Raw genomic sequence first — 26,777 nt, forward strand, 5'->3', positions numbered from 1 at the left:
GTAGTTGCATGTAAAATGTGGTAGTTTAGGTAGTGTATGTATGTGGTAGTTGAGGTAGTACTTGTATGTAATTTGTTGTAGTTGAGGTAGTAGTTGTATGTAATATGTGGTAGATGAGGAAGTATTTGTTTGTAATACGTAGTAGTTAAGGTAGTAGTTGTATATTTAATAATGCTGAGGAATCTAATGCTGGCTCTTGGTTGAGGCCCCTGGTTAGAGCCAGCTCTGTGCTCAGCGCTCTGTGTCAGAGTCTCTTCCCCCTCAGCAGCTGCAGCAGGTTCCTGCTGTAACAGCTCAGTGTCTACGCAGTGTGACTGAGGGAGGTTTTTGTACGGCTCTCAATCACTGTGTGAACACAGGGCCACTATGGGCACTCTGACAGTGATAAACTGCTGCATCTTCACGCTGGGCGCCGGTGATGGTCAGAGAGAAGTCAGTGCTGCTTCCACTGCCACTAAACCGAGCCGGTGCTGGTGATACAAGTTCATTTACTAATTTTATGATGAGCTTGGGGGCTTCTCCAGGTTTCTGTTGGTACCAGAATAAATAGGTATTGCCAGCAACGGCTTTGTTTGTTTTACAGGTCAGAGTGACTGTGGACCCTGGAGTAAAGGACACTACTGGTGTCTGAGTCACAGTCACCTGACTGCTGGTTCCTGTAGAAAACAAACAAACCAAACATTGAGTTATCCAATAGAAAACACATCAAACAGAGAAGGGTGGTCCACATTTAGACCGAGTGGAATGAACCAACCTGTTAAGGATCCACAGACCACTGTCCAGAAAAGGAGGTTGAGAGGATTCATGGTTGCCACGGTTTCTGGGGTGTTGAGTGACAGCTCTGAGTCCTGCAGTGTTGAACTCAGAGGACTTTAAACCCTCTCAGAACCCCAGTTTCAGCTGAGCATGCAAAGCTTCCTCTATATGGAAATGACCTGTTTCCACTCATCAGACTGGGGGTGAGAGTGACTGCAGACGTTCTGGGGGGACCGCTGTATCTCTTCTACATTCACACTATTGGAATACGTATTCAGATTTACTCTAAACTATTGGAATTTATAATGCATAACATTTTATCTGGTTGAAGCCGATCTTGGTTTGTATGAAATCCTTTAACTTTCCATTTGTTTGAAGGAAATGGTTGTTACATTATTACCTGAACCCAGAATAATAGATAAAAACATATTGTTCTGTTTATAATAAATGCATGAATATAACATTGGCATGAAGGTTTTTCATTGAGTCAAATTAATAGACTTGTTTTAAAACAATAAACCGTTTGTAAGTGAGCCTTTAAAAATGTTATGAAAATAAATGAATGATAAATATATTTCATTAAATTAATATACATTCATACAATTAATATATATTAATTATAATATTTCCAATGAATCAAATATCGACTAATTCATCCATTCTAGTGAGAAGCCAGTGTTTGTGTGTCAGTGAGATGAGTCTTTAATGTGCGGGAGGTTTTTGTACAGCCTCTCAATGAGTTTGTATCACTGTGGTACACTTTTGGTGGAGGCACCAAACTCATCGTTGACTGTAAGTACAAGTACACTTTTCTTTGCCTGGCAGATTTAACTTTCTCGAAATATAATTAAGCGTGATAATCTTATCTTTTGGAACTTTCTATATTTTTGATTTCTTGTCGTTTTTTTAAAGATAAGCTGAGGACAAAGTGTAAATATATTGTGGTACAGAGTCCTGTCTTTTAAATTACACTGCATACCTTACATACGTTCTACAATATAATGTATTTCATGAAAGACCTCATTATTGCTGTGGCATTATTCATTTATTGAATTGGCAAATCAGTCATATTTAAGTTTGAAGAAATTCACACTTGTCGATTAATGCTAACCCAATAAAATTCTAAATTTTTAAGTTCAATCATTTTAAATATAAACATATTGTTACCGTTTTAATGAAGAGATTTTAAACACAATGGTTTCCTTCCTCTTTAATGTCACCAACTGCTGGTGAACAGGAAGCTGTCCCTTCCCTCTGTGCTCCTATGAGGCTGATGTTAACTGAGCCTGTTGTCCACTCCTCTCTCTCTCTTCCAGTGGGAGTGGTGCAGCCCACGCTGAGCGTCCTCCCTCCCTCCAGAGTGGAGCTGGAGCAGGGCAGTGCTACACTAGTGTGTGTGGCCAGTGGGGGCTTCCCCTCAGACTGGAAGCTTGGCTGGAAGGTGGGGGGCAGCAGCAGGTCTGGGGGGGTGTCAGATAGCCTGGGGGTCCAGGGGAAAGATGGCCACTACAGCTGGAGCAGCACCTTGACCCTCCCTGCAGACCAGTGGAGGAAGGCGGGCTCAGTGAGCTGTGAGGCCAGTAAGAATGGCCAGACGCAGCCTGTCACTCAAACCCTGAATCCTGACCAGTGTTCAGAGTAGAGAGGCTCCAGCATGGAGGTACTGGAGGATACAGATCTCCTCTGACACGTCTGCTCTAAGACTCTGTCTCAGGTGGCCGCAGCTTTAGATGATTTACATTAACATAACATGTCTTTGATTCATCAACATTTCAGATTTTTACCCGTTGCTTGTGTTGGTCACATGTTGAACATTTAATAAAGATATAAAGAATAAATTCTTTCTTGTCATCATTTACTATCGTTCATCTTCTGTAGTTTCGAATTAATGTGGCTTCTAATGAGCATATAGAACCTCTGCCATCTTCATCAAACAAATGTCCCCACGAGGGGAGGCTATGATGTATATCTCTGAATGAGCAAAGTGTTGGTTGTGTGGATGTTGTAAAGTGTGTTCAGTGTATTCAGTGGACAAGTGTCAGTCATAGAGCCATGGCTGCTGAAATGACCCATGTGTGTCAGACTGACTTTCTGTCACTTCATATAATAGTAGTTCAGAGAAATGTCCAGGTTTCTGCAGATACAATCTCAGAAACATAGAAAATTACGTCCCAAAATAAATTCAGTATCCCTCACCAAGACATAAGAACCCTAGCAGGATGAGTGGGGGAAACAGTATCACATTCATAATGTCCGTCTATGAGTCAGGCCAAACCGACGTCGCAAAAAAGTGTATCATTACGTATTCTGTGAGCAGTGAACTGTAGCTATTCAAATTATGTCCATTTTTAGCTGATGTGCACCTGTGTCTCTTGAGCGGCAGAAAGTCAGTGGAAATATAGGGCTGAGGTTTTCAAGGAGTCTCTGGAGATTCCAGCGAAAGCAGCATGTGCGCATTTCTCCATACTAGCTCAATGGCGCCCACTAGTGTCCGAACAACGCGATTAAGATAAAGACTGGTTCCATGAACTCCACTATCTTCAGGTTTTATTTAATAAATAGCTGGCTTCAATCCATTCATAATACTACTAATAAGAAAGTCGTTCCTTTCATAAGGACACAAGCTGCTTTAAATGTGGGTGACGAAGAACAAAACAACGTCAAATATTATATTCTGAAAAACAATCTAAACAATAAATAAACAAATAAATAAGAAAAGATCATGTTCCAAATTCCAGGCCAAGTAAGTGAGTCTTCAGGCAGCTCTAAAAAACGCAGATGGATCCAGCGTTGAGGATCTCGAGTTCCACACAGTGGGGGCAGCCACCCTAAAGGCTCTGTCCATAGCTGAAGTCCCTAACCCGGGGTGGGGGGGTGGGGGGGTAAAGCAGTCCGTGGTCTGAGGAACGGAGATTCTGGGAGGGGGAGTAGGGTCTGAGGAGCTGTGAGAGGAGCGGGGGCAAGAGGGACTGGGAGGTGAGGAGGAGGAGGAGGAGGAGGAGGAGGAGGAGCTACAGGACCTTAATGGGAGCCGGTGGAGGTGGATGAGGGGGGGGGGGGGGGGGGGGGGGGGGGTTGGTACACTGGAGCCGATCCAGGGCTCTGAGGGGACCCCCCAGTGAGGGACGGCCCCAGTCTGGACATGTTTCTGAGGGGGTCCAATGCCTATCTGTTGATGGACTCCATGTGGGGAACCAGTGATAGGGATGAGTCTGGGACCCCCCCAGGTTGGGGACTGGAGAGAAGGGGCAGACGGAGCAGCCGTCCATGGAAGGACCAGATCCCCGACCTTCTGGGGCCTGGGGGGCCTCAACCAGGACTCTGTCTTATTACTGCTGAGTTGGTGGAGGTTGGCAGACATGCAGAGTGGGGGGGGGGGGGGGCGATGTAATGTGTGGAAGTTGAGGTTGTAGTTGCATTCAATATGTTGACGTTTGAGTTGTATACAAAGTATTGTAGTTGAGGTAGTAGTTGTATGTATGATATTGTAGTTGAGGTAGTACTTGTGTGTGATACGTGGTAGTTGAGGTAGTAGTTGTGTTTAATACTTGGTAGTTGGGGTAGTCGTTGTATCTAATATATGGTAGTTGAGGTAGTACTTGTATGTTTAATAATGCTGAGGAATCTAATGCTGGCTCTTGGTTGAGGCCCCTGGTTAGAGCCAGCTCTGTGCTCAGCGCTCTGTGTCAGAGTCTCTTCCCCCTCAGCAGCTGCAGCAGGTTCCTGCTGTAACAGCTCAGTGTCTACGCAGTGTGACTGAGGGAGGTTTTTGTACGGCTCTCAATCACTGTGTGAACACATAGACACTGTTTAGGATGTGGAAACTCTGACAGTGATAAACTGCTGCATCTTCACGCTGGGCGCCGGTGATGGTCAGAGAGAAGTCAGTGTTGCTTCCACTGCCACTAAACCGAGCTGGTGTTGGTGATACAAGGGTACTTATATAGCTTATGATGAGCTTGGGGGCTTCTCCAGGTTTCTGTTGGTACCAAAATATACCCTGTTGTACATCACTCCATCTGTACACCGCTGGGTTTGTTTTACAGGTCAGAGTGACTGTGGTTCCTGGAGTGAAGGACACTATTGGTGTCTGAGTCACAGTCACCTGACTGCTGGTTCCTGTAGAAAACAAACAAACCAAACATTGAGTTATCCAATAGAAAACACAAGCAAACAGAGAAGGGTGGTCCACATTTTGACTGAGTGGAATGAACCAACCTGTTAAGGATCCACAGACCACTGTCCAGAAAAGGAGGGTGAGGTGATTCATGGTTGCCACGGTTTCTGGGGCGTTGAGTGCCAGCTCAGAGTCCTGCAGTGTTGAACTCAGAGGACTTTAAACCCTCTCAGAACCCCAGTTTCAGCTGAGCATGCAAAGCTTCCTCTATATGGAAATGACCTGTTTCCACTCATCAGACTGGGGGTGAGAGTGACTGCAGACGTTCTGGGAGGACCGCTGTATCTCTTCTACATTCACACTTATGGAATACAAATTCAGATTTACTGGAAACTATTGGAATTTATAATGTATACATATTTCTTTGGTTTATTCGATCTTGGTTTGTATGAAATCCTTTAACTTTCTAATTTGTTTGAAAAAAAAAATTAATAGATTATTTTTACCTAAAACCTGAATAATAGATAAAAACACACTATTATTTTTATAATAAATGCATGATTATAAAATTGGCTTGAAGGTTTTTTATTAAGTCAAATTATTAGAATTGTTTTAAAAAATAAACTGTTTGTAAGTGTTCCTTTAAAAAAATTATGAAAATAAACATATGATGAATGTACTGCTTCATCAAATCAATTCAAACAATTAATATATATTAATAATAACATTTCCAGGGATTGAAAAATTGATTAATTCATAAATGTTTGTGTTAGTGTGTCAGTGAGATGAGACTTTAATGGGCTGGAGGTTTTTGTACAGCCTCTTAATGCGTTTGTATCACTGTGGTTGACTTTTGGTGGAGGCACCCAACTCATCGTTGATTGTAAGTACAAGGACACTTTTCTTTGCTTGGAATATTTTACTTTCTCTTAATATAAATAAGCGTGATAAACGTATCTTTCGGAACTTTCTATATTTTTAATTTCTTGTCTTTTTTTTAAAGATAAGCTAAGCACAAAGTGTAAATATGTTTTGATACAGACTTCTGTCTTTTAAATTACAATGCATATGTTGCATATGTTCTACAATATAATGCATTTCATGAAAGACCTCATTATTGCTGTGGCATTATTCATTTATTGAATTTCGTAAATCAGTCACATTTAAGTTTGAAGAAATGCACACTTGTCGATTAATGTTAACCCAATAAAATGCTAAATTTTGAAGTTCAATCATTTTAAATATAAACATGTTGTTTTAATGAAGAGATTTTAAACACAATGGTTCCCTTCCTCTTTAATGTCACCAACTGCTGGTGAACAGGAAGCTGTCCCTTCCCTCTGTGCTCCTATGAGGCTGATGTTAACTGAGCCTGTTGTCCACTCCTCTCTCTCTCTTCCAGTGGGAGTGGTGCAGCCCACGCTGAGCGTCCTCCCTCCCTCCAGAGTGGAGCTGGAGCAGGGCAGTGCTACACTAGTGTGTGTGGCCAGTGGGGGCTTCCCCTCAGACTGGAAGCTTGGCTGGAAGGTGGGGGGCAGCAGCAGGTCTGGGGGGGTGTCAGATAGCCTGGGGGTCCTGGGGAAAGATGGCCACTACAGCTGGAGCAGCAGCTTGACCCTCCCTGCAGACCAGTGGAGGAAGGCGGGCTCAGTGAGCTGTGAGGCCAGTAAGAATGGCCAGACGCAGCCTGTCACTCAAACCCTGAATCCTGGAGAGTGTTCAGAGTAGAGAGGCTCCAGCATGGAGGTACTGGAGGATACAGATCTCCTCTGGCACGTCTGCTTTATGTCTCTCTGTCTCAGGTGGCACCGCAGCTTTAGATGATTTACATAAATATAACTCGTGTTTGATTCATTAACATGATGCTCTCTGGATTTTACCCCTTGCTTGTGTTGGTCACATGTTGAACATTTAATAAAGATGTTAAGAATAAATCCTTTCTTGTCATCATTTGCTATCATTTATCTTTCGTATTTCCAAATGAATGTGGATTCTAATGAGCATATAAAACCTCTGCCATCTTTATCCAACATATTTCCGTACCATTTTGAAAGAATGGTTAAGGCTATGGTGTGTATCTCTGAAGGAGCATGGTATTGTTTGTGGGGATTTCCTTGGAAGGTGTTTTCACTTTATCCAGTGGACCAGTGTCAGTCATAGAGCCACTGCTGCTGAAATGACCCACGTGTGTCAGAATTACTTTGTCACTTCATATAATAGTAGTTCAGAGGGATGCTCCAGATTTCTGCAGATACAAACTCAGAAACTTGTAAAATTACGTCTCACAAGACATTCAGTATCTCTCAACAGGACATAAGAACCCTAGCATGCTGAGTGGTGGAAACAGTAACATGTTAATAATGTCTGTCTATGAGTTAAAGACCAAACCGACAACGCTAAAAAATTTGTTTCTTTAAACGTATTCTGTGAGCAGTGAGCTGTGACTATTCAAATGATGTCCAGTTTTAGCTGATGTGCATCTGTGTCTCTTGAGTCACAGAAAGTCAGAGTAAATATAGGGCTGAGGTTTTCAGAACAGTCTCTTGAGACTCCAGTGAAAGCAGTATCTGTGCATGTCTCCATACCAGCTCAGTTGCGCACTCTAGTGTATAACCAACACCATTGCAATAAAGACTGATTCCATGACCTCCACTCTGTTCACCTCTTTAACAATAATTAAAATATTCCCGAGTAGCATGCTTTTGTTTCATCAGGATTGACCCTTAGTTCATAGATAAATCACGTCAATCCAATATTAAATCTCCTTATTTCACGTGTGCCCTCTGACTGGACAGCACAAAGACACCGGGGAGCTATGGGGACACGGTGTTTGGATCGTATCTATTATTGTTCTACGTACGGTTTGGTGACCCTGGTCAGAGTCCAGTTTATTATTTTGGATGTTTTTTCGTGTCTGGTGGGGGGGTGGACTTCGGCTGGGGATCCCCCCCCGCTCCCTACCTGGTGTTGGGGGGGTGGAGTGTGTGTGGTCGATGGCTGGTTGAAGCAGCCTCACTGGGACAGGCTGCACACCTGTGGTGAATCAGTAATCAAGGCACAGGATAAACCAGTCGCGCACACACACACACACACACACACACACACACACACACACACACACACACACACACACACACACAGGACAGAGCTCTGTCACGTCTGTGTTCACCTCCTTGCGTTGTTTGTAATTTGTTGTTGTTGAGGCAGTAGTTTTATCCAATATGTTGCAGTTGCGGTAGTAGTTGTATGTTATACGTAGTAGTTGAGGTAGTAGTTGTAAGTAATATGAGGAAGTTGAGGTAGTAGTTGTATATAATACGTGGTGGTTGAGGTAGTACTTGTATATTATAGGTGGTACTTGAGGTAATAGTTGTATGTAATATGTTGTAGTTGAGGTAGTAGTGGTATATTAAACGTGGTAGTTGAGGTAGTACTTGTGTATGTTTAATAATGCTGAGGAATCTAATGCTGGCTCTTGGTTGAGGCCCCTGGTTAGAGCCAGCTCTGTGCTCAGCGCTCTGTGTCAGAGTCTCTTCCCCCTCAGCAGCTGCAGCAGGTTCCTGCTGTAACAGCTCAGTGTCTACGCAGTGTGACTGAGGGAGGTTTTTGTACGGCTCTCAATCACTGTGTGAACACATAGACACTGTTAGGAATGTGGAGACTCTGACAGTGATAAACTGCTGCATCTTCACGCTGGACGCCGGTGATGGTCAGAGAGAAGTCAGTGCTGCGTCCACTGCCACTAAACCGAGCTGGTGTTGGTGATACAAGTTGGTTTACATATTCCATGATGAGCTTGGGTTCTTCTCCAGGTTTCTGTTGGTACCAGAATAAATAGGTATTGCCATGAACCGCTGAGTTTGTTTTACAGGTCAGAGTGACTGTTAAACCTGGAGCAACGGACACTACTGGTGTCTGAGTCACAGTCACCTGACTGCTGGTTCCTGTAGGAAACAAACAAACCAAACATTAAGTTATCCAATAGAAAACACAAGCAAACAGAGAAGGGTGGTCCACATTTAGACTGAGTGGAATGAACCAACCTGTTAAGGATCCACAGACCACTGTCCAGAAAAGGAGGGTGAGGTGATTCATGGTTGCCACGGTTTCTGGAGTGTTGAGTGACAGCTCAGAGTCCTGCAGTGTTGAACTCAGAGGACTTTAAACCCTCTCAGAACCCCAGTTTCAGCTGAGCATGCAAAGCTTCCTCTATATGGAAATGACCTGTTTCCACTCATCAGACGGGGGGTGAGAGTGACTGCATACGTTCTGGGGGGACCGCTGTATCTCTTCTACATTCACACTTTTGGAATACAACTTCAGATTTACAAGAAACTATTGGAATTTATAATGTATAACATTTTATCTGGTTGAGGTCGATCTTGGTTTGTATGAAATCCTTTGACTTTCTAATTGAGGGATATTATTACCTAAAACCAGAATAATAGATAAAAACATATTGTTCTGTTTGTAATAAATGCATGATTATAACATTGGCTTGAAGGTTTTTTATTCGGTCAAATAATTAGACTTGTGTTAAAACAATAAACCTTTTGTCAATGAAAATAAATTACTAAATGTATTTCATTAAATCTATTCAAACAATTAATAAATATTGATTATAATATTTCGAGTGAAGCAAATATCGAATTATTCATCCATTCTAGTGAGAAGCCAGTGTTTGTGTGTCAGTGAAATGAGTCTTTAATGTGCGGGAGGTTTTTGTACAGCCTCTTAATGAGTTTGTATCACTGTGGTGGACTTTTGGTGGAGGCACCAAACTCATCGTTGACTGTAAGTACAAGGAGACTTTTCTTTGCCTGGCATATTTAACGTTCTCTAAATATTATTAAGCGTGATAATCTTATCTTTTGGAACTTTCTATATTTTTAATTTCTTGTTATTTTTTAAAGATAAGCTGAGGACAAAGTGTAAATATATTGTGGTACAGAGTTCTGACTTTTAAAATACACTGCATATGTTACATATGTTGTTCTACAATATAATGTATTTCATGAAAGACCTCATTATTGCTGTGGCATAATTAATTGATTGAATTGGCAAATCAGTCACATTTAATTTAGAAGAAATTCACACTTGTCGATTAATGCTAACCCAATAAAATGCTATATTTTGAAGTTCAATCATTTTAAATATGAACATGTTGTTACCGTTTTAATGAAGAGATTTTAAACACAATGGTTTTCTTCCTCTTTAATGTCACCAACTGCTGGTGAACAGGAAGCTGTCCCTTCCCTCTGTGCTCCTATGAGGCTGATGTTAACTGAGCCTGTTGTCCACTCCTCTCTCTCTCTTCCAGTGGGAGTGGTGCAGCCCACGCTGAGCGTCCTCCCTCCCTCCAGAGTGGAGCTGGAGCAGGGCAGTGCTACACTAGTGTGTGTGGCCAGTGGGGGCTTCCCCTCAGACTGGAAGCTTGGCTGGAAGGTGGGGGGCAGCAGCAGGTCTGGGGGGGTGTCTGATAGCCTGGGGGTCCTGGGGAAAGACGGCCACTACAGCTGGAGCAGCACCTTGACCCTCCCTGCAGACCAGTGGAGGAAGGCGGGCTCAGTGAGCTGTGAGGCCAGTAAGAACGGCCAGACGCAGCCTGTCACTCAAACCCTGAATCCTGGAGAGTGTTCAGAGTAGAGAGGCTCCAGCATGGAGGTACTGGAGGATACAGATCTCCTCTGACACGTCTGCTTTATGTCTCTCTGTCCCAGGTGGCACCGCAGATTTAGATGATTTACATTAATATAACTCGTCTTTCATTGATTAACATGATGCTCTCTTGATTTTACCCCTTGCTTGTGTTGGTCACATGTTGAACATTTAATAAAGATTTAAAGAATAAATTCTTCATTGTCATCATTAACTATAGTTTATCTTCTGCATTTTCGACTTAATGTGGCTTCTAATGAGCAAATAAAAAACCTCTGCCATCTTCATCAAACTAATTGACCCACCATTTTGAAAGCAGTCGGTGTGTATCTCTGAATAAGCAAAGTGTTGGTTTCGGGATGTCGTTGTAAAGTGTGTTCAGTGTATTCAGTGGACCAGTGTCAGTCATAGAGCCACTGCTGCTCACTGTCAGACTGACTTAATAATAATAATAATAATACATTTAATTTATAGTGCCCTTTTCATCCGAAGATCTCAAAGGGCTACAGGTTAAAAGCAAAAATAAAAATAAAAAGGGGGTTTTAAAAACATCTAAGAGTGGGAGCCAAAGGTTTTTTTAAAAAGAAATGTTTTAAGACCTTTTTTAAAACAATCAGTGGATTGTGGTGCCCTCAAGGTGTCAGGGAGGGCGTTCCACAGGCGTGGGGCGGCAACACTGAAGGCCCTATCTCCCATGGTCCTCAGTTTGGTTCTGGGTATGTGGAGGAGGTTAGAGTGAGTGGAGCGGAGGGAGTGTGTTGTGCTATGTATGTTGAGAAGTTCTTTGAGGTATGGGGGGGCATGTCCATGGATGCATTGGTGAGTGAGGACGGAAACCTTGTACTCAATCCGGGTACAGGGATTGAGTAATCCTTTACTCCCCGAATAAAGTCACTTTATTATATGAAGTGACTTCTGTCACTTCATATAATAATGTTCAGAGAGATGTCCAGGTTTCTGCAGATACCAACTTAGAAACATGTAAATGTAAGTCTCAAAAGACATTCAGGTTCTCCCACGCAGACATAAGAACCCTAGCAGGATGAGTGGGGGAAACAGTAACACATTCATAATGTCCGTCTATGAGTCAGACCAAACCAACGTCGCAAGAAAATGTGTTTCATTAAACGTATTCTGTGAGCAGTGAACTGTAGCTATTCAAATGATGTCCATTTTTAGCTGATCTGCACCTGTGTCTCTTGAGTGGAAGAAAGTCAGTGGAAATGTAGGGCTGAGGTTTTCAAGGAGTCTCTGGAGATTCCAGTGAAAGCAGTATGTGCGCATTTCTCCATTCCAGCTCAATGGCGCCCTCCAGTGTCCGAACAACGCGATTACGATAAAGACTGGTTCCATGAACTCCACTATCTTCAGGTTTTGGGGTGGGGGGGTAAAGCAGTCCTTGGTCTGAGGGACAGAGATTCTGGGAGGGGGAGTAGGGTCTGAGGAGCTGTGAGAGGAGCGGGGGCTAGAGGGACTGGGGGGTGATGAGGAGGAGGAGGAGGAGGAGGAGGACCTTAATGGGAGCTGGTGGAGGTGGATGGGGGGGGGGGGGGGGTGAGGTCTGTGGGGTCTGTGGGGACCCCCCAGCGAGGGACGGCCCCAGTCTGGACATGTTTCTGAGGGGGTCCAATGCCTATCTGTTGATGGACTCCATGTGGGGAACCAGTGATAGGGATGAGTCTGGGACCCCCCCAGGTTGGGGACTGGAGAGAAGGGGCAGACGGAGCAGCCGTCCATGGAAGGACCAGATCCCCGACCTTCTGGGGCCTGGGGGGCCCAACCAGGACTCTGTCTTCTTACTGCTGAGGTGTGACTAGGGGGAGGGGGGGGGGGGGGGGGGGGGGGCTGATGTAATATGTTGAAGTTGAGGTTGTAGTTGCATTCAATATGTTGACGTTTGAGTTGCATGCAAAGTATTGTAGTTGAGGTAGTATTTGTGTGTGATATGTGGTAGTTGAGGTAGTATTTGTGTGTGATACGTGGTAGTTGAGGTAGTACTTGTTTGTAATACGTGGTAGTTGAGGTAGTATTTGTATGTTTAATAATGCTGAGGAATCTAATGCTGGCTCTTGGTTGAGGCCCCTGGTTAGAGCCAGCTCTGTGCTCAGCGCTCTGTGTCAGAGTCTCTTGCCCCTCAGCAGCTGCAGCAGGTTCCTGCTGTAACAGCTCAGTGTCTACGCAGTGTGACTGAGGGAGGTTTTTGTACGGCTCTCAATCACTGTGTGAACACCCAAACACTGTTAGGATAGTGTCCACTCTGACAGTGATAAACTGCTGCATCTTCACGCTGGGCGCCGTTGATGGTCAGAGAGAAGTCAGTGCTGCTTCCACTGCCACTAAACCGAGCTGGTGTTGGTGATACAAGGGTACTTATATAGCTTATGATGAGCTTGGGGGCTTCTCCAGGTTTCTGTTGGTACCAATATATACCCTGTTGTACATCACTCCATCTGTACACCGCTGGGTTTGTTTTACAGGTCAGAGTGACCGTGGTTCCTGGAGTAAAGGACACTACTGGTGTCTGAGTCACAGTCACCTGACTGCTGGTTCCTGTAGAAAACAAACAAACCAAACATTGAGTTATCAAATAGAAAACACAAGCAAACAGAGAAGGGTGGTCCACATTTAGACTGAGTGGAATGAACCAACCTGTTAAGGATCCACAGACCACTGTCCAGAAAAGGAGGGTGAGGTGATTCATGGTTGCCACGGTTTCTGGGGTGTTGAGTGACAGCTCCGAGTCCTGCAGTGTTGAACTCAGAGGACTTTAAACCCTCTCAGAACCCCAGTTTCAGCTGAGCATGCAAAGCTTCCTCTATATGGAAATGACCTGTTTCCACTCATCAGACTGGGGGTGAGAGTGACTGCAGACATTTTGGGAGGACCGCTGTATCTCTTTAACGTCCACACTTTTGGAACACAAATTCATTTTTTTCTGGAAACTATTGGGATTTATAATGTGTTATATTTTCTCTGGTTTAATTGTGTTTGTATGAAATCCTTTAATTTTATTATTTTGTTGAAATTTATTCTCATAACATTATTTACTAAAACCAGAATAATAGATAATAATTTATTGTTCATTTTTTAATAAATACATGATTATAACATTGGGTTGAAGTTTTTTAATGAGTCAAATTATTGGACTAATGTTAAAGCAATGCACTGTTTGTTAGTGATCCTTCAACAATTTTATGAAAATATATGTTGAATAAATACATTTGTTTAATACATGTACATTCACACAATTGATCGAAATTAAGAATAATTATTTCAGCGAATCAAATATTGAATAATTCAGAGATTTTTGTCTAAAAGCGAGTGTTTGTGTGACAGTAAGATGAGTCTTTAATATGCGGGAGGTTTTTGTACAGCCTCTTAACGAGTTTGTATCACTGTGGTACACTTTTGGTGGAGGCACCAAACTCATCGTTGACTGTAAGTACAAGGACACTTTTTTGTATCTGACATAGTACTAACCTTTGACTAGCGTACCTGTAAAGATATATCGATTTACTTTTTTTTAACTAATTAAACAAAATTCTTAGGAAAGGTAAATGATAGTGTTAACAACTTCTCTGATTGATTACAGTCATTACATGTTATTGTTGACATTGTATTTCTTTATGTGATTATTCATAATTTATTAAGAATATAATTGAGGTACTTTGATCTTCATTAATTTGATTAAACAGTTCAGATTCAGATTCTGTTTCGGAAACTAAAAATGCAGTCGTCATTTATTTAATATAATATTTTATCTGTATTGTATTTATGTTCTTAAAATATCCCATTTATAGAGTTTTCTTTGCTAAATCCGAAATTAAATATGAGAAAACGTGAAAGAAAGACTTATTAAGAAAAGCAACCTGACAGTCTAAATGTGTCATGAATAAGGTTGTATACATTTCCACCCATGTTACAATAAACAACATCTCTTGATGACTGATGTTCCCTTCTCTGTGCTCCTATGAGGCTGATGTTAACTGAGCCTGTTGTCCACTCCTCTCTCTCTCTTCCAGTGGGAGTGGTGCAGCCCACGCTGAGCGTCCTCCCTCCCTCCAGAGTGGAGCTGGAGCAGGGCAGTGCTACACTAGTGTGTGCGGCCAGTGGGGGCTTCCCCTCAGACTGGAAGCTTGGCTGGAAGGTGGGGGGCAGCAGCAGGTCTGGGGGGGTGTCAGGTAGCCTGGGGGTCCTGGGGAAAGATGGCCACTACAGCTGGAGCAGCACCTTGACCCTCCCTGCAGACCAGTGGAGGAAGGCGGGCTCAGTGAGCTGTGAGGCCAGTAAGAATGGCCAGACGCAGCCTGTCACTCAAACCCTGAATCCTGGAGAGTGTTCAGAGTAGAGAGGCTCCAGCATGGAAGAACTGGAGGACACAGATCTCCTCTGACACGTCTGCTTTATGTCTCTTTTTCTGAGGTGACACTGCAGATTTTGATAAATTACATTAATATAACATGTCTTCTAATCAATAACATGATGCTCTCTGGATTTGACCCCTTGCTTGTGTTGGTCACATGTTGAACATTTAATAAAGATGTTAAGATTAAATCCTTTCTTGTCATCATTTGCTATCATTTATCTTTCGTATTTCCAAATTAATGTGGATTCTAATGAGCATATAAAACCTCTGCCATCTTTATCCAACATATTTCCCTACCATTTTGAAAGAAGGGTTAAGGCTATGGTGTGTATCTCTGAAGGAGCAAAGTATTGTTTGTGGGGATTTCCTTGGAAGGTGTTTTCACTTTATCCAGTGGACCAGTGTCAGTCATAGAGCCACTGCTGCAGAAATGACCCATGTGTGTCAGACTGACTTTATGTCACTTCATATAATAGTAGTTCAGAGAGATGTCCAGGTTTCTGCAGATGCAAACTCAGAAACTTGTAAAATTACGTCTCAAAAGACATTCAGTATCTCTCAACAGGAAATAAGAACCCTAGCATGCTGAGTGGTGGAAACAGTTACATATTAATAATGTCTGTCTATGAGTTAAAGACCAAACCGGCAAACGCTAAAATATGCGTTTCTTTAAACGTATTCTGTGAGCAGTGAGCTGTAGCTATTCAAATGATGTCCAGTTTTAGCTTATGTGCATCTGTGTCTCTTGAGTCACAGAAAGTCAGGGTAAATATAGGGCTGAGGTTTTCAGAACAGTCTCTTGAGACTCCAGTGAAAGAAGTGTCAGTGCATGTCTCCATACCAGCTCAGTTGCGCCCTCTAGTGTGTAACCAACACCATTGCCATCAAGACTGATTCCATGACCTCCACTCTGTTCACCTCTTTAACAATAATTAAAATATTCCTGAATAGCATAATTTTGTTTCATCAGGATTGACCCTTAGTTCATTGATAATTCACGTCAATCCAATATTAAATCTCCTTATTTCATGTGTGCCCTCTGACTGGACAGCACAAAGACACTGGGGAGCTATGGGGACAATGGTGTTTGGATCGTATTTATTATTGTTCTACGTACGGTTTGGTGACCCTGGTCAGAGTCCAGTTTATTATTTAGTATATATTTTTTCGTGTCTGGTGGGGGGGTGGACTCCACCCCCCTACCTGGTGTTGGGGGGGTGGAGTGTGTGTGGTCGATGGCTGGTTGAAGCAGCCTCACCTGGCCTGAGTCAGGCTGATTGGCGTCTTGGGCTGGGACAGGCTGCACACCTGTGGTGAATCAGTAATCAAGGCACAGGATAAACCAGTCGTACACACACACACACACACGACAGAGCTCTGTCACGTCTGTGTTCACCTTCTTGCGTTGTTTGTAATTTGTTGTTGTTGAGGCAGTAGTTTTATCCAATATGTTGCAGTTGCGGTAGTAGTTGTATGTTATACGTAGTAGTTGAGGTAGTAGTTGTAAGTAATATGAGGAGGTTGAGGTAGTAGTTGTATATAATACGTGGTGGTTGAGGTAGTACTTGTATATTATAGGTGGTAGTTGAGGTAGTAGTTGTATGTAATATGTTGTAGTTGAGGTAGTAGTGGTATATTAAACATGGTAGTTGTACTTGTATGTTTAATAATGCTGAGGAATCTAATGCTGGCTCTTGGTGGAGGCCCCTGGTTAGAGCCAGCTCTGTGCTCAGCGCTCTGTGTCAGAGTCTCTTCCCCCTCAGCAGCTGCAGCAGGTTCCTGCTGTAACAGCTCAGTGTCTACGCAGTGTGACCGAGGGAGGTTTTTGTACGGCTCTCAATCACTGTGTGAACACAAAGACACTGTTAAGAATGTGGAGACTCTGACAGTGATAAACTGCTGCATCTTCATGCTGGGCGCCGTTGATGGTCAGAGAGAAGTCAGTTCTGCGTCCACTGCCACTAAACCGAGCTGGTGTTGGTGATACAAGTTCGTCTGCTAATTTTATGATGAGCTTGGGGGCTTCTCCAGGTTTCTGTTGGTACCAGTTTAGTTGAAAACCATTTTGAACCGCTGGGTTTGTCTTACAGGTCAGAGTGACTGTGGTTCCTGGAGTAACGGACACTACTGGTGTCTGAGTCACAGTCACCTGACTGCTGGTTCCTGCAGAAAACAAACAAACCAAACATTGAGTTATCAAATAGAAAACACAAGCAAACATAGAAGGGTGGTCCACATTTAGACTGAGTGGAATGAACCAACCTGTTAAGGATCCCCAGACCACTGTCCAGAAAAGGAGGGTGAGGTGATTCATGGTTGCCACGGTTTCTGGGGCGTTGAGTGACAGCTCTGAGTCCTGCAGTGTTGAACTCAGAGGACTTTAAACCCTCTCAGAACCCCAGTTTCAGCTGAGCATGCAAAGCTTCCTCTATATGGAAATGACCTGTTTCCACTCATCAGACTGGGGGTGAGAGTGACTGCAGACGTTCTGGGAGGACCGCTGTATCTCTTCTACATTCACACTTTTGGAATACAAATTCAGATTTACTGGAAACTGTTGGGATTTATAATGCATAACATTTTATCTGGTTGAGGTCGATCTTGGTTTGTATGAAATCCTTTAACTTTCTATTTGAGAGATATTATTACCTAAAACCAGAATAATAGATAAAAACATATTGTTCTGTTTATAAATATTGCATTATTATAACATTGGCTTGAAGGTTTTTTATTCGGTCAAAAAATTAGACTTGTGTTAAAACAATAAACCTTTTGTTATTTTACGTTTATAAAGGTTATGAAAATAAATGTAACTAAATTTATTTCATTAAATCTATTCAAACAATTAATTTATATTGATTATAATGCTTCCAGTGAAACAAATATCGACTAATTCATCCATTCTAGTGAGAAGCCAGTGTTTGTGTGTCAGTGAGATGAGTCTTTAGTGTGCGGGAGGTTTTTGTACAGCCTCTTAATGAGTTTGTATCACTGTGGTACACTTTTGGTGGAGGCACCAAACTCATCGTTGACTGTAAGTACAAGGACACTTTTCTGTGCCTGGTATATTTAACTTTCTCTAAATATAATAAGCGTGATAATCTTAATACTTTATACTTTTCTATTGTTTTCAATTCTTTTTCGGATGATAAGATGAGTAAAAAGTGTAAATATATCGTCGTACAGGGTGCTGTCTTTTAAATTACACTTAATTTGTTGCATATGTTCTACAATATAATGTATTTTATGAAAAACCTCATTATGCTATGTCATTGTTCATTTATTTAATTGTCAAATGAGTCACCTTTAAGTTTGTAGAAATTCAAACTTGGGTAAAGTCGATTAATGTTAACCCAATAAAATGCTAAATTTTGAAGTTCAATCATTTTAAATATAAACATGTTGTTACCGTTTTAAGGAAGAGATTTTAAACACAATGGTTTCCATCCTCTTTAATGTCACCAACTGCTGGTGAACAGGAAGCTGTCCCTTCCCTCTGTGCTCCTATGAGGCTGATGTTAACTGAGCCTGTTGTCCACTCCTCTCTCTCTCTTCCAGTGGGAGTGGTGCAGCCCACGCTGAGCGTCCTCCCTCCCTCCAGAGTGGAGCTGGAGCAGGGCAGTGCTACACTAGTGTGTGTGGCCAGTGGGGGCTTCCCCTCAGACTGGAAGCTTGGCTGGAAGGTGGGGTGCAGCAGCAGGTCTGGGGGGGTGTCTGATAGCCTGGGGGTCCTGGGGAAAGATGGCCACTACAGCTGGACCAGCACCTTGACCCTCCCTGCAGACCAGTGGAAGAAGGCGGGCTCAGTGAGCTGTGAGGCCAGTAAGAATGGCCAGACGCAGCCTGTCACTCAAACCCTGAATCCTGGAGAGTGTTCAGAGTAGAGAGGCTCCAGCATGGAAGTACTGGAGGACACAGATCTCCTCTGACACGTCTGCATTATGTCTCTCTGTCTCAGGTGGCACTGCATCTTTTGATGATTTACATTAATATAACTCGTGTTTGATTCATTAACATGATGCTCTCTGGATTTTACCCGTTGCTTGCGTTGGTCACTTGTTGAACATTTAATAAAGATATAAAGAATAAATTCTTTCTTGTCATTATTAACTATTGTTTACCTTCTGCATTTTCGAATTAATGTTGTTTCTAATGAGCAAATAAAACCTCTGCAATCATCATCAAACAAATTGACCCACCATTTTGAAAGAAGTCGGTGTGTATCTCTGAATGATAAAAGTGTTGGTTGTGGGGATGTGGTAAAGTGTTTTCACTGTATTCAGTGGACCAGTGTCAGTCATAGAGCCACTGCTGCTCACTGTCAGACTGACTTCTGTCACTTCATATAATGATAGTTCAGAGAGAGGTCCACGTTTCTGCAGATACCAACTTAGAAACATGTAAAAGTAAGTCTCAAAAGACATTCAGGTTCTCCCACGCAGACATAAGAACCCTAGCAGGATGAGTGGGGGAAATAGTAACACATTCATAATGTCCGTCTATGAGTCAGACCAAACCGAAGTCGCAAGAAAATGTGTATCATTAAACGTATTCTGTGAGCAGTGAACTGTAGCCATTCAAATTATGTCAATTTTTAGCTGATCTGCACCTGTGTCTCTTGAGTGGCAGAAAGTCAGTGGAAATATAGGGCTGAGGTTTTCAAGGAGTCTCTGGAGATTCCAGTGAAAGCAGTATGTGCGCATTTCTCCATTCCAGCTCAATGGCGCCCTCTAGTGTCCGAACAACGCGATTACGATAAAGACTGGTTCCATGAACTCCACTATCTTCAGGTTTTGGGGTGGGGGGGGTAAAGCAGTCCGTGGTCTGAGGGACAGAGATTCTGGGAGGGGGAGTAGGGTCTGAGGAGCTGTGAGAGGAGCGGGGGCTAGAGGGACTGGGGGGTGAGGAGGAGGAGGGGGAGGGGGAGGAGGAGGAGGAGCTACAGGGCCTTAATGGTAGCCGGTGGAGGTGGATGGGGATTGGTACACTGGAGCCAATCCAGGGCTCTGTGGGGACCCCCCAGTGGGACTCCATGACCCCCGTCCAGAGGGGAGGTGATGAAGGCGTGGATGAGGGTCTCTACCACGGGGGCAGTGAGGGACGGCCCCAGTCTGGACATGTTTCTGAGGGGGTCCAATGCCTATCTGTTGATGGACTCCATGTGGGGAACCAGTGATAGGGATGAGTCTGGGACCCCCCCAGGTTGGGGACTGGAGAGAAGGGGCAGACGGAGCAGCCGTCCATGGAAGGACCAGATCCCCGACCTTCTGGGGCCTTGGGGGCCCCAACCAGGACTCTGTCTTCTTACTGCTGAGGTGTGACTAGGGGGAGGGGGGGGGGATGTAATGTGTGGAAGTTGAGGTTGTAGTTGTATTCAATATGTTGAAGTTTTTGTTGCATGTAATATGTGGTAGTTCCATTTTTACTTTATGTAATATCTTGTAGTTGAGGTAGAAGTTGTAAGTAATACATGTAGTTGAGTTACTAGTTGTAAATGGTAGTTGATGTAGAAGTTGTATGTAATATGTGGCAGTTGAGATAATATCTGTGTGTAATACGTGGTTGAGGTAGTAGTTGTGTGTTTAATAATGCTGACGATTATAATGCTGGCTCTTGGTTGAGGCCCCTGGTTAGAGCCAGCTCTGTGCTCAGCGCTCTGTGTCAGAGTCTCTTCCCCCTCAGCAGCTGCAGCAGGTTCCTGCTGTAACAGCTCAGTGTCTACGCAGTGTGACTGAGGGAGGTTTTTGTACGGCTCTCAATCACTGTGTGAACACATAGGAACTAATGTAACTCTGACAGTGATAAACTGCTGCATCTTCACGCTGGGCGCCGGTGATGGTCAGAGAGAAGTCAGTGCTGCTTCCACTGCCACTAAACCGAGCTGGTGTTGGTGATACAAGTTGGTTTACTAATTTCATGATGAGCTTGTGTTCTTCTCCAGGTTTCTGTTGGTACCAGAATAAATAGGTATTGGCATGAACCGCTGAGTTTGTTTTACAGGTCAGAGTGACTGTGGATCCTGGAGTAAAGGACACTACTGGTGTCTGAGTCACAGTCACCTGACTGCTGGTTCCTGTAGAAAACAAACAAACCAAACATTGAGTTATCCAATAGAAAACACAAGCAAACAGAGAAGGGTGGTCCACATTTAGACTGAGTGGAATGAACCAACCTGTTAAGGATCCACAGACCACTGTCCAGAAAAGGAGGTTGAGAGGATTCATGGTTGCCACGGTTTCTGGGGTGTTGAGTGACAGCTCCGAGTCCTGCAGTGTTGAACTCAGAGGACTTTAAACCCTCTCAGAACCCCAGTTTCAGCTGAGCATGCAAAGCTTCCTCTATATGGAAATGACCTGTTTCCACTCATCAGACTGGGGGTGAGAGTGACTGCAGACGTTCTGGGAGGACCGCTGTATCTCTTCTACATTCACACCATTGGAATTAAATTTGATTTGGTGTAAACAATTGGAATTGGAATCTAAAACATTTTTTCTTGTTAATTCGATCTTGGTTTGTATGAATTTCATTAATTTTCAAAATTGTGTATAAAAAAGTTACTCAGCGGAACCTAAAATGTTATAATAAATAAAAACATATTATTCTTTGGAATCAAATGCATGTTTATTACATCATTCTTTCATTTTGAAAGCTCTCACAAGTTCAATTTGTGGACTGGTTTGGCTTGTTTATTTGTTCAGTTTGATTGTGAGACACAAAAGATTGTTTTAAAATGTTATATATTTTTTTTAATTCTACTAATTCGATCTAAAGTAGAAAAATCAATAGCTGTAGAGAGTAAAACATTGAATAATTAAAATATTTCTTTGAAAAGCAAGTGTTTGTGTCAGTGAGATGAGTCTTTAATGTGCGGGAGGTTTTTGTACAGCCTCTTAATGCGTTTGTATCACTGTGGTACACTTTTGGTGGAGGCACCAAACTCATCGTTGACTGTAAGTACAAGGACACTTTTTGTGTATCTGGCATTGTACTAACTATTGTCTATCTTTCCTGTAAAGATATGTATCGATTTAATTTTTAACTTTAACTTTAATTTTAACTTTTTTCTTAAGAAAGGTTAATGACAGTGTAAACATTTTCTCTGGAGTTCAGTCATTAAATGTTATTGTTGATAGTGTTTTTCAAATGCTTTCTTTATTGTGAGAATTCATAATTCATTAAGAATATAATTGAGTTACTTTGAACTTCATTAATTTGACTAAACAGTTTCGTTCAGTTTCTGTTTCGAAATCTAAAAATGCAGTCATCATTTATTTAATATAATATGTAATCTGTATTGTATTGATGTGCTTAAAATATCCAGTTAATAGAATTTTCTTGCTAAATCCGAATTGAAATATAATAAAAAGGAAGTGAAAGAAAGACTTATTAAGAAAAGCAACCTGACAGTTGAAATGTGTCATGAATAAGGTTGTATACATTTCCATGTTACAAGAAACAATATTTCTTGATGATTGCTGTTGTTCCCTTCCCTCTGTGCTCCTATGGGGGCTGATGTTAACTGAGCCTGTTGTCCACTCCTCTCTCTCTCTTCCAGTGGGAGTGGTGCAGCCCACGCTGAGCGTCCTCCCTCCCTCCAGAGTGGAGCTGGAGCAGGGCAGTGCTACACTAGTGTGTGTGGCCAGTGGGGGCTTCCCCTCAGACTGGAAGCTTGGCTGGAAGGTGGGGGGCAGCAGCAGGTCTGTGGGGGTGTCCGATAGCCTGGTGGTCCTGGGGAAAGACGGCCACTACAGCTGGAGCAGCACCTTGACCCTCCCTGCAGACCAGTGGAGGAAGGCGGGCTCAGTGAGCTGTGAGGCCAGTAAGAACGGCCAGACGCAACCTGTCACTCAAACCCTGAATCCTGGAGAGTGTTCAGAGTAGAGAGGCTCCAGCATGGAGGTACTGGAGGATACAGATCTCCTCTGACACGTCTGCTTTATGTCTCTCTGTCTGAGGTGGCACTGCAGCTTTTGATGATTTACATTAATTTAACACGTGTTTGATTCATTAAAAATATACTTTCGGTTTTTTTACCCCTTGCTTGTGTTCGTCACGTGTTGCACATTTAATAAAAATGCAAAAAATATAAAACAAATTGTCATATTTTTCAATCGTGTAACTTGTTTCTTTCTCTTTCTACCAATGTGCATATCAGACATATGTAATCTTTATTAAACAAACTTCACCACCATTATGATAGAAGGGTTAAAGCTATGGTGTGTATCTCTGAATGAGCAAAGTGTTGGTTGTGGAGATGCTGTTGTAGAGTGTGTTCAGTGTATCCAGTGGACCAGTGTCAGTCATAGAGCCACTGCTGCTGAAATGACGCATGTGTGTCAGACTGACTTTCTGTCACTTCATATAATAGTAGTTCAGAGAGATGTCCAGGTTTCTGCGGAGAAACATGCCTCAAAAGACATTCCGTATCTCTCACCAAGACATAGGAACCCTAGCATGCTGAGTGGGGGAAACAGTATCATATTCATAATGTCTGTCCATGCGTCAAAGACCAAACCGACATGGCTAAAATATGTGTTTCTTTAAACGTATTCTGTAAGCAATGAACCGTAGCTATTCAAATGATGTCCAGTTTTAGCAGATGTGCACCTGTGTCTCTCGAGTGACAAAAAGTCAGTGGAAATGTAGGGCTGAGGTTTTCAGAAGAGTCTCTGGAGACTCCAGGGAAAGCAGCAAGTGTGCATGTCTCCATACCAGCTCAATGGCGCCCTCTAGTGTCAAACCAATGCTATAGAATAAAGACTGATTACACATGAAGTAAATTATCTTCAAGTTTTATGAAATAAATAGCAGGCTTTATTCTGTTCATAATAATATAAATAAAGTCGTTCCTTTCATCAAGTTCCAAGCTGCTTTAAATTTTGGGGACACAGAACAAAAAAGTATGAAGTATTATATTTTAAAACAATCAAAACAATAAATAAACAAATAAATAAGAAAAGTTCATGTTCCAAAGTCCAGGCCCAGTAAGTGGGTCTTCAGGCAGCTTGTGAAAACGCAGCTGGATCCAGCGTTGAGGATCTCCCGGGGAGCGAGTTCCACAGAGTGGGGGCAGCCACCCTAAAGGCTCTGTCCTTAGCTGAAGTCCCTAACCCGGGGTGGGGGGGTGGGGGGGTAAAGCAGTCCGTGGTCTGAGGGACGGAGATTCTGGGAGGGGGAGTAGGGTCTGAGGAGCTGTGAGAGGAGCGGGGGCTAGAGGGACTGGGGGTGAGGAGGAGGAGGAGGAGGAGGAGGAGGAGGAGGAGGTGCTACAGGACCTTAATGGGAGCCGGTGGAGGTGGATGGGGGGGCACTGTGGGGACCCCCCAGTGGGACTCCATGAGCTCCGTCCAGAGGGGAGGTGATGAAGGCGTGGATGAGGGTCTCTACCACGGGGGCAGTGAGGGACGGCCCGAGTCTGGACATGTTTCTGAGGGGGTCCAATGCCTATCTGTTGATGGACTCCATGTGGGGAACCAGTGATAGGGATGAGTCTGGCCCCCCCCCTGGTTGGGGACTGGAGAGAAGGGCCAGACGGAGCAGCCGTCCATGGAAGGACCAGATCCCCGACCTTCTGGGGCCTGGGGGGCCCAACCAGGACTCTGTCTTCTTACTGCTGAGGTGGAGGAGGTTGGCAGACATGAAGAGTGACAGGGGGGGGGGGGGGGGGGGGGGATGTAATGTGTGGAAGTTGAGGTTGTAGTTGCATTCAATATGTTGATGTTTGAGTTGTATGCAAAGTATTGTAGTTTAAGAAGTAGTTGTATGTAATATCTTGTAGTTGAGGTAGTAGTTGTATGTATAATATTGTAGTTGAGGTATTAGTTGTATGTAATACGTGGTAGTTGAGGTAGTACTTGTATGTTTAATAATGCTGAGGAATCTAATGCTGGCTCTTGGTTGAGGCCCCTGGTTAGAGCCAGCTCTGTGCTCAGCGCTCTGTGTCAGAGTCTCTTCCCCCTCAGCAGCTGCAGCAGGTTCCTGCTGTAACAGCTCAGTGTCTACGCAGTGTGACTGAGGGAGGTTTTTGTACGGCTCTCAATCACTGTGTGAACACATAGTCACTATGGTAACTCTGACAGTGATAAACTGCTGCATCTTCACGCTGGGCGCCGGTGATGGTCAGAGAGAAGTCAGTGCTGCTTCCACTGCCACTAAACCGAGCTGGTGTTGGTGATACACGTGTACTTGTATGTCTTATAATGAGCTTGGGTTCTTCTCCAGGATTCTGTTGGTACCAGAATAAATAGTTATTGCCAGCAACGGCTTTGTTTGTTTTACAGGTCAGAGTGACTGTGGATCCTGGAGTAAAGGACACCACTGGTGTCTGAGTCACAGTCACCTGACTGCTGGTTCCTGTAGGAAACAAACAAACTAAACATTGAGTTATCCAATAGAAAACACAAGCAAACAGAGAAGGGTGGTCCACATTTAGACTGAGTGGAATGAACCAACCTGTTAAGGATCCACAGACCACTGTCCAGAAAAGGAGGGTGAGGTGATTCATGGTTGCCACGGTTTCTGGGGTGTTGAGTGACAGCTCAGAGTCCTGCAGTGTTGAACTCAGAGGACTTTAAACCCTCTCAGAACCCCAGTTTCAGCTGAGCATGCAAAGCTTCCTCTATATGGAAATGACCTGTTTCCACTCATCAGACTGTGGGTGAAAGTGACTGCAGACATTCTGGGAGGACCGCTGTATCTCTTCTACATTCACACTTTTGGAATACAAATTCAGATTTACTGGAAACTATTGGAATTCATAATATAGAGATATTTCTTTGGTTTATACGATCTTGGTTTGTATGAAATCCTTTAACTTTCTAATATGTTGGAAAAAAAATTATTACATTATTATTACCTAAAACCAGAATAATATGTAAAAATATAAAAAAATATTATTTTTACAATAAATGCATGATTATAAAATTGGCTTAAAGGGTTTTTATTAAGTCAAATTATTAGAATTGTGTTAAACCGTTTGTAAGCGTTCCTTTAAACATTTTATGAAAATAAATATATGATGAATGTATTTCATTAAATCAATTCAAACAATTAATAACAATTAATAATAATGTTTCCAGGGAATTAAAAATTGATTAATTCAATTTTTTTTGTGACAAGCCAGTGTTAGTGTGTCAGTAAGATGAGTCTTTAATGTGCGGGAGGTTTTTGTACAGCCTCTTAATGCGTTTGTATCACTGTGGTACACTTTTGGTGGAGGCACCAAACTCATCGTTGATTGTAAGTACAAGGACACATTTCTTTGCTTGGAGTATTTAACTTTCTTTCCATTTATTTCAGCTTGACAATCTTAATATTTTTTACTTTGCTATAGTTTTAATTTCTTGTATTTTTTCCAGAAAATAAACTGACAACAAAGTGTGAATATATTGTGGTACAGAGTTTTGTCTTTTAAATTACACTGAATATGTTGCATATGTTCTACAATATAATGCATTTCATGAAAGACTTAATTATTGCTGTGGCATTATTTAATTGTCACATTTAAGTTAGAAGAAATTTAAACTTGTGTAAAGTCGATTAATGTTTACCCAGTAAAATGCTAAATTTTTAATATAAACATGTAATTACTGGTTTATTGAAGAACTTTTAAGAAAAATGGTTTAATTCCTCTTTGATGTCACTAACTGCTGGTGAACAGCAAGCTGTCCCTTCCCTCTGTGCTCCTATGAGGCTGATGTTAACTGAGCCTGTTGTCCACTCCTCTCTCTCTCTTCCAGTGGGAGTGGTGCAGCCCACGCTGAGCGTCCTCCCTCCCTCCAGAGTGGAGCTGGAGCAGGGCAGTGCTACACTAGTGTGTGTGGCCAGTGGGGGCTTCCCCTCAGACTGGAAGCTTGGCTGGAAGGTGGGGTGCAGCAGCAG

At 42.9% G+C, this 26,777-nt stretch overlaps 1 long non-coding RNA gene and 4 gene segments (V, D, J or C); all 5 read left to right on the plus strand.

Moving 5' to 3' along the window:
* Nucleotides 1-1,517: 1,517 nt before the first annotated feature.
* On the plus strand, nucleotides 1,518-2,594 carry LOC115543506 (immunoglobulin kappa constant-like; the record flags this gene model as incomplete). The annotated part of the segment is given in 2 exon segments: nucleotides 1,518-1,548; nucleotides 2,073-2,594. Coding segments are annotated over 2 exon segments (357 nt in total), but the record flags the coding sequence as incomplete, so codon positions are not given.
* Nucleotides 2,595-5,725: 3,131 nt separating this feature from the next.
* Nucleotides 5,726-6,807, plus strand: LOC115543621 (immunoglobulin kappa constant-like; the record flags this gene model as incomplete). The annotated part of the segment is given in 2 exon segments: nucleotides 5,726-5,756; nucleotides 6,276-6,807. Coding segments are annotated over 2 exon segments (357 nt in total), but the record flags the coding sequence as incomplete, so codon positions are not given.
* A 2,829-nt stretch (nucleotides 6,808-9,636) lies between these two features.
* Nucleotides 9,637-10,738, plus strand: LOC115543507 (immunoglobulin kappa constant-like; the record flags this gene model as incomplete). The annotated part of the segment is given in 2 exon segments: nucleotides 9,637-9,667; nucleotides 10,194-10,738. Coding segments are annotated over 2 exon segments (357 nt in total), but the record flags the coding sequence as incomplete, so codon positions are not given.
* Nucleotides 10,739-13,370: 2,632 nt separating this feature from the next.
* Nucleotides 13,371-15,085, plus strand: LOC115543487 (immunoglobulin kappa constant-like). The segment is given in 2 exon segments: nucleotides 13,371-13,969; nucleotides 14,554-15,085. Coding segments are annotated over 2 exon segments (411 nt in total).
* Nucleotides 15,086-21,267: 6,182 nt separating this feature from the next.
* LOC115543510 (uncharacterized) lies at nucleotides 21,268-22,988 on the plus strand. Its single transcript, XR_003976705.1, has 2 exons — nucleotides 21,268-21,407; nucleotides 22,453-22,988. It is a non-coding gene; the product is annotated as an uncharacterized LOC115543510 (long non-coding RNA).
* Nucleotides 22,989-26,777: the final 3,789 nt, after the last annotated feature.

The sequence above is a fragment of the Gadus morhua genome, chromosome 5 (assembly GCF_902167405.1).
Source record: "Gadus morhua chromosome 5, gadMor3.0, whole genome shotgun sequence".
NCBI classification, from domain to species: domain Eukaryota; kingdom Metazoa; phylum Chordata; class Actinopteri; order Gadiformes; family Gadidae; genus Gadus; species Gadus morhua.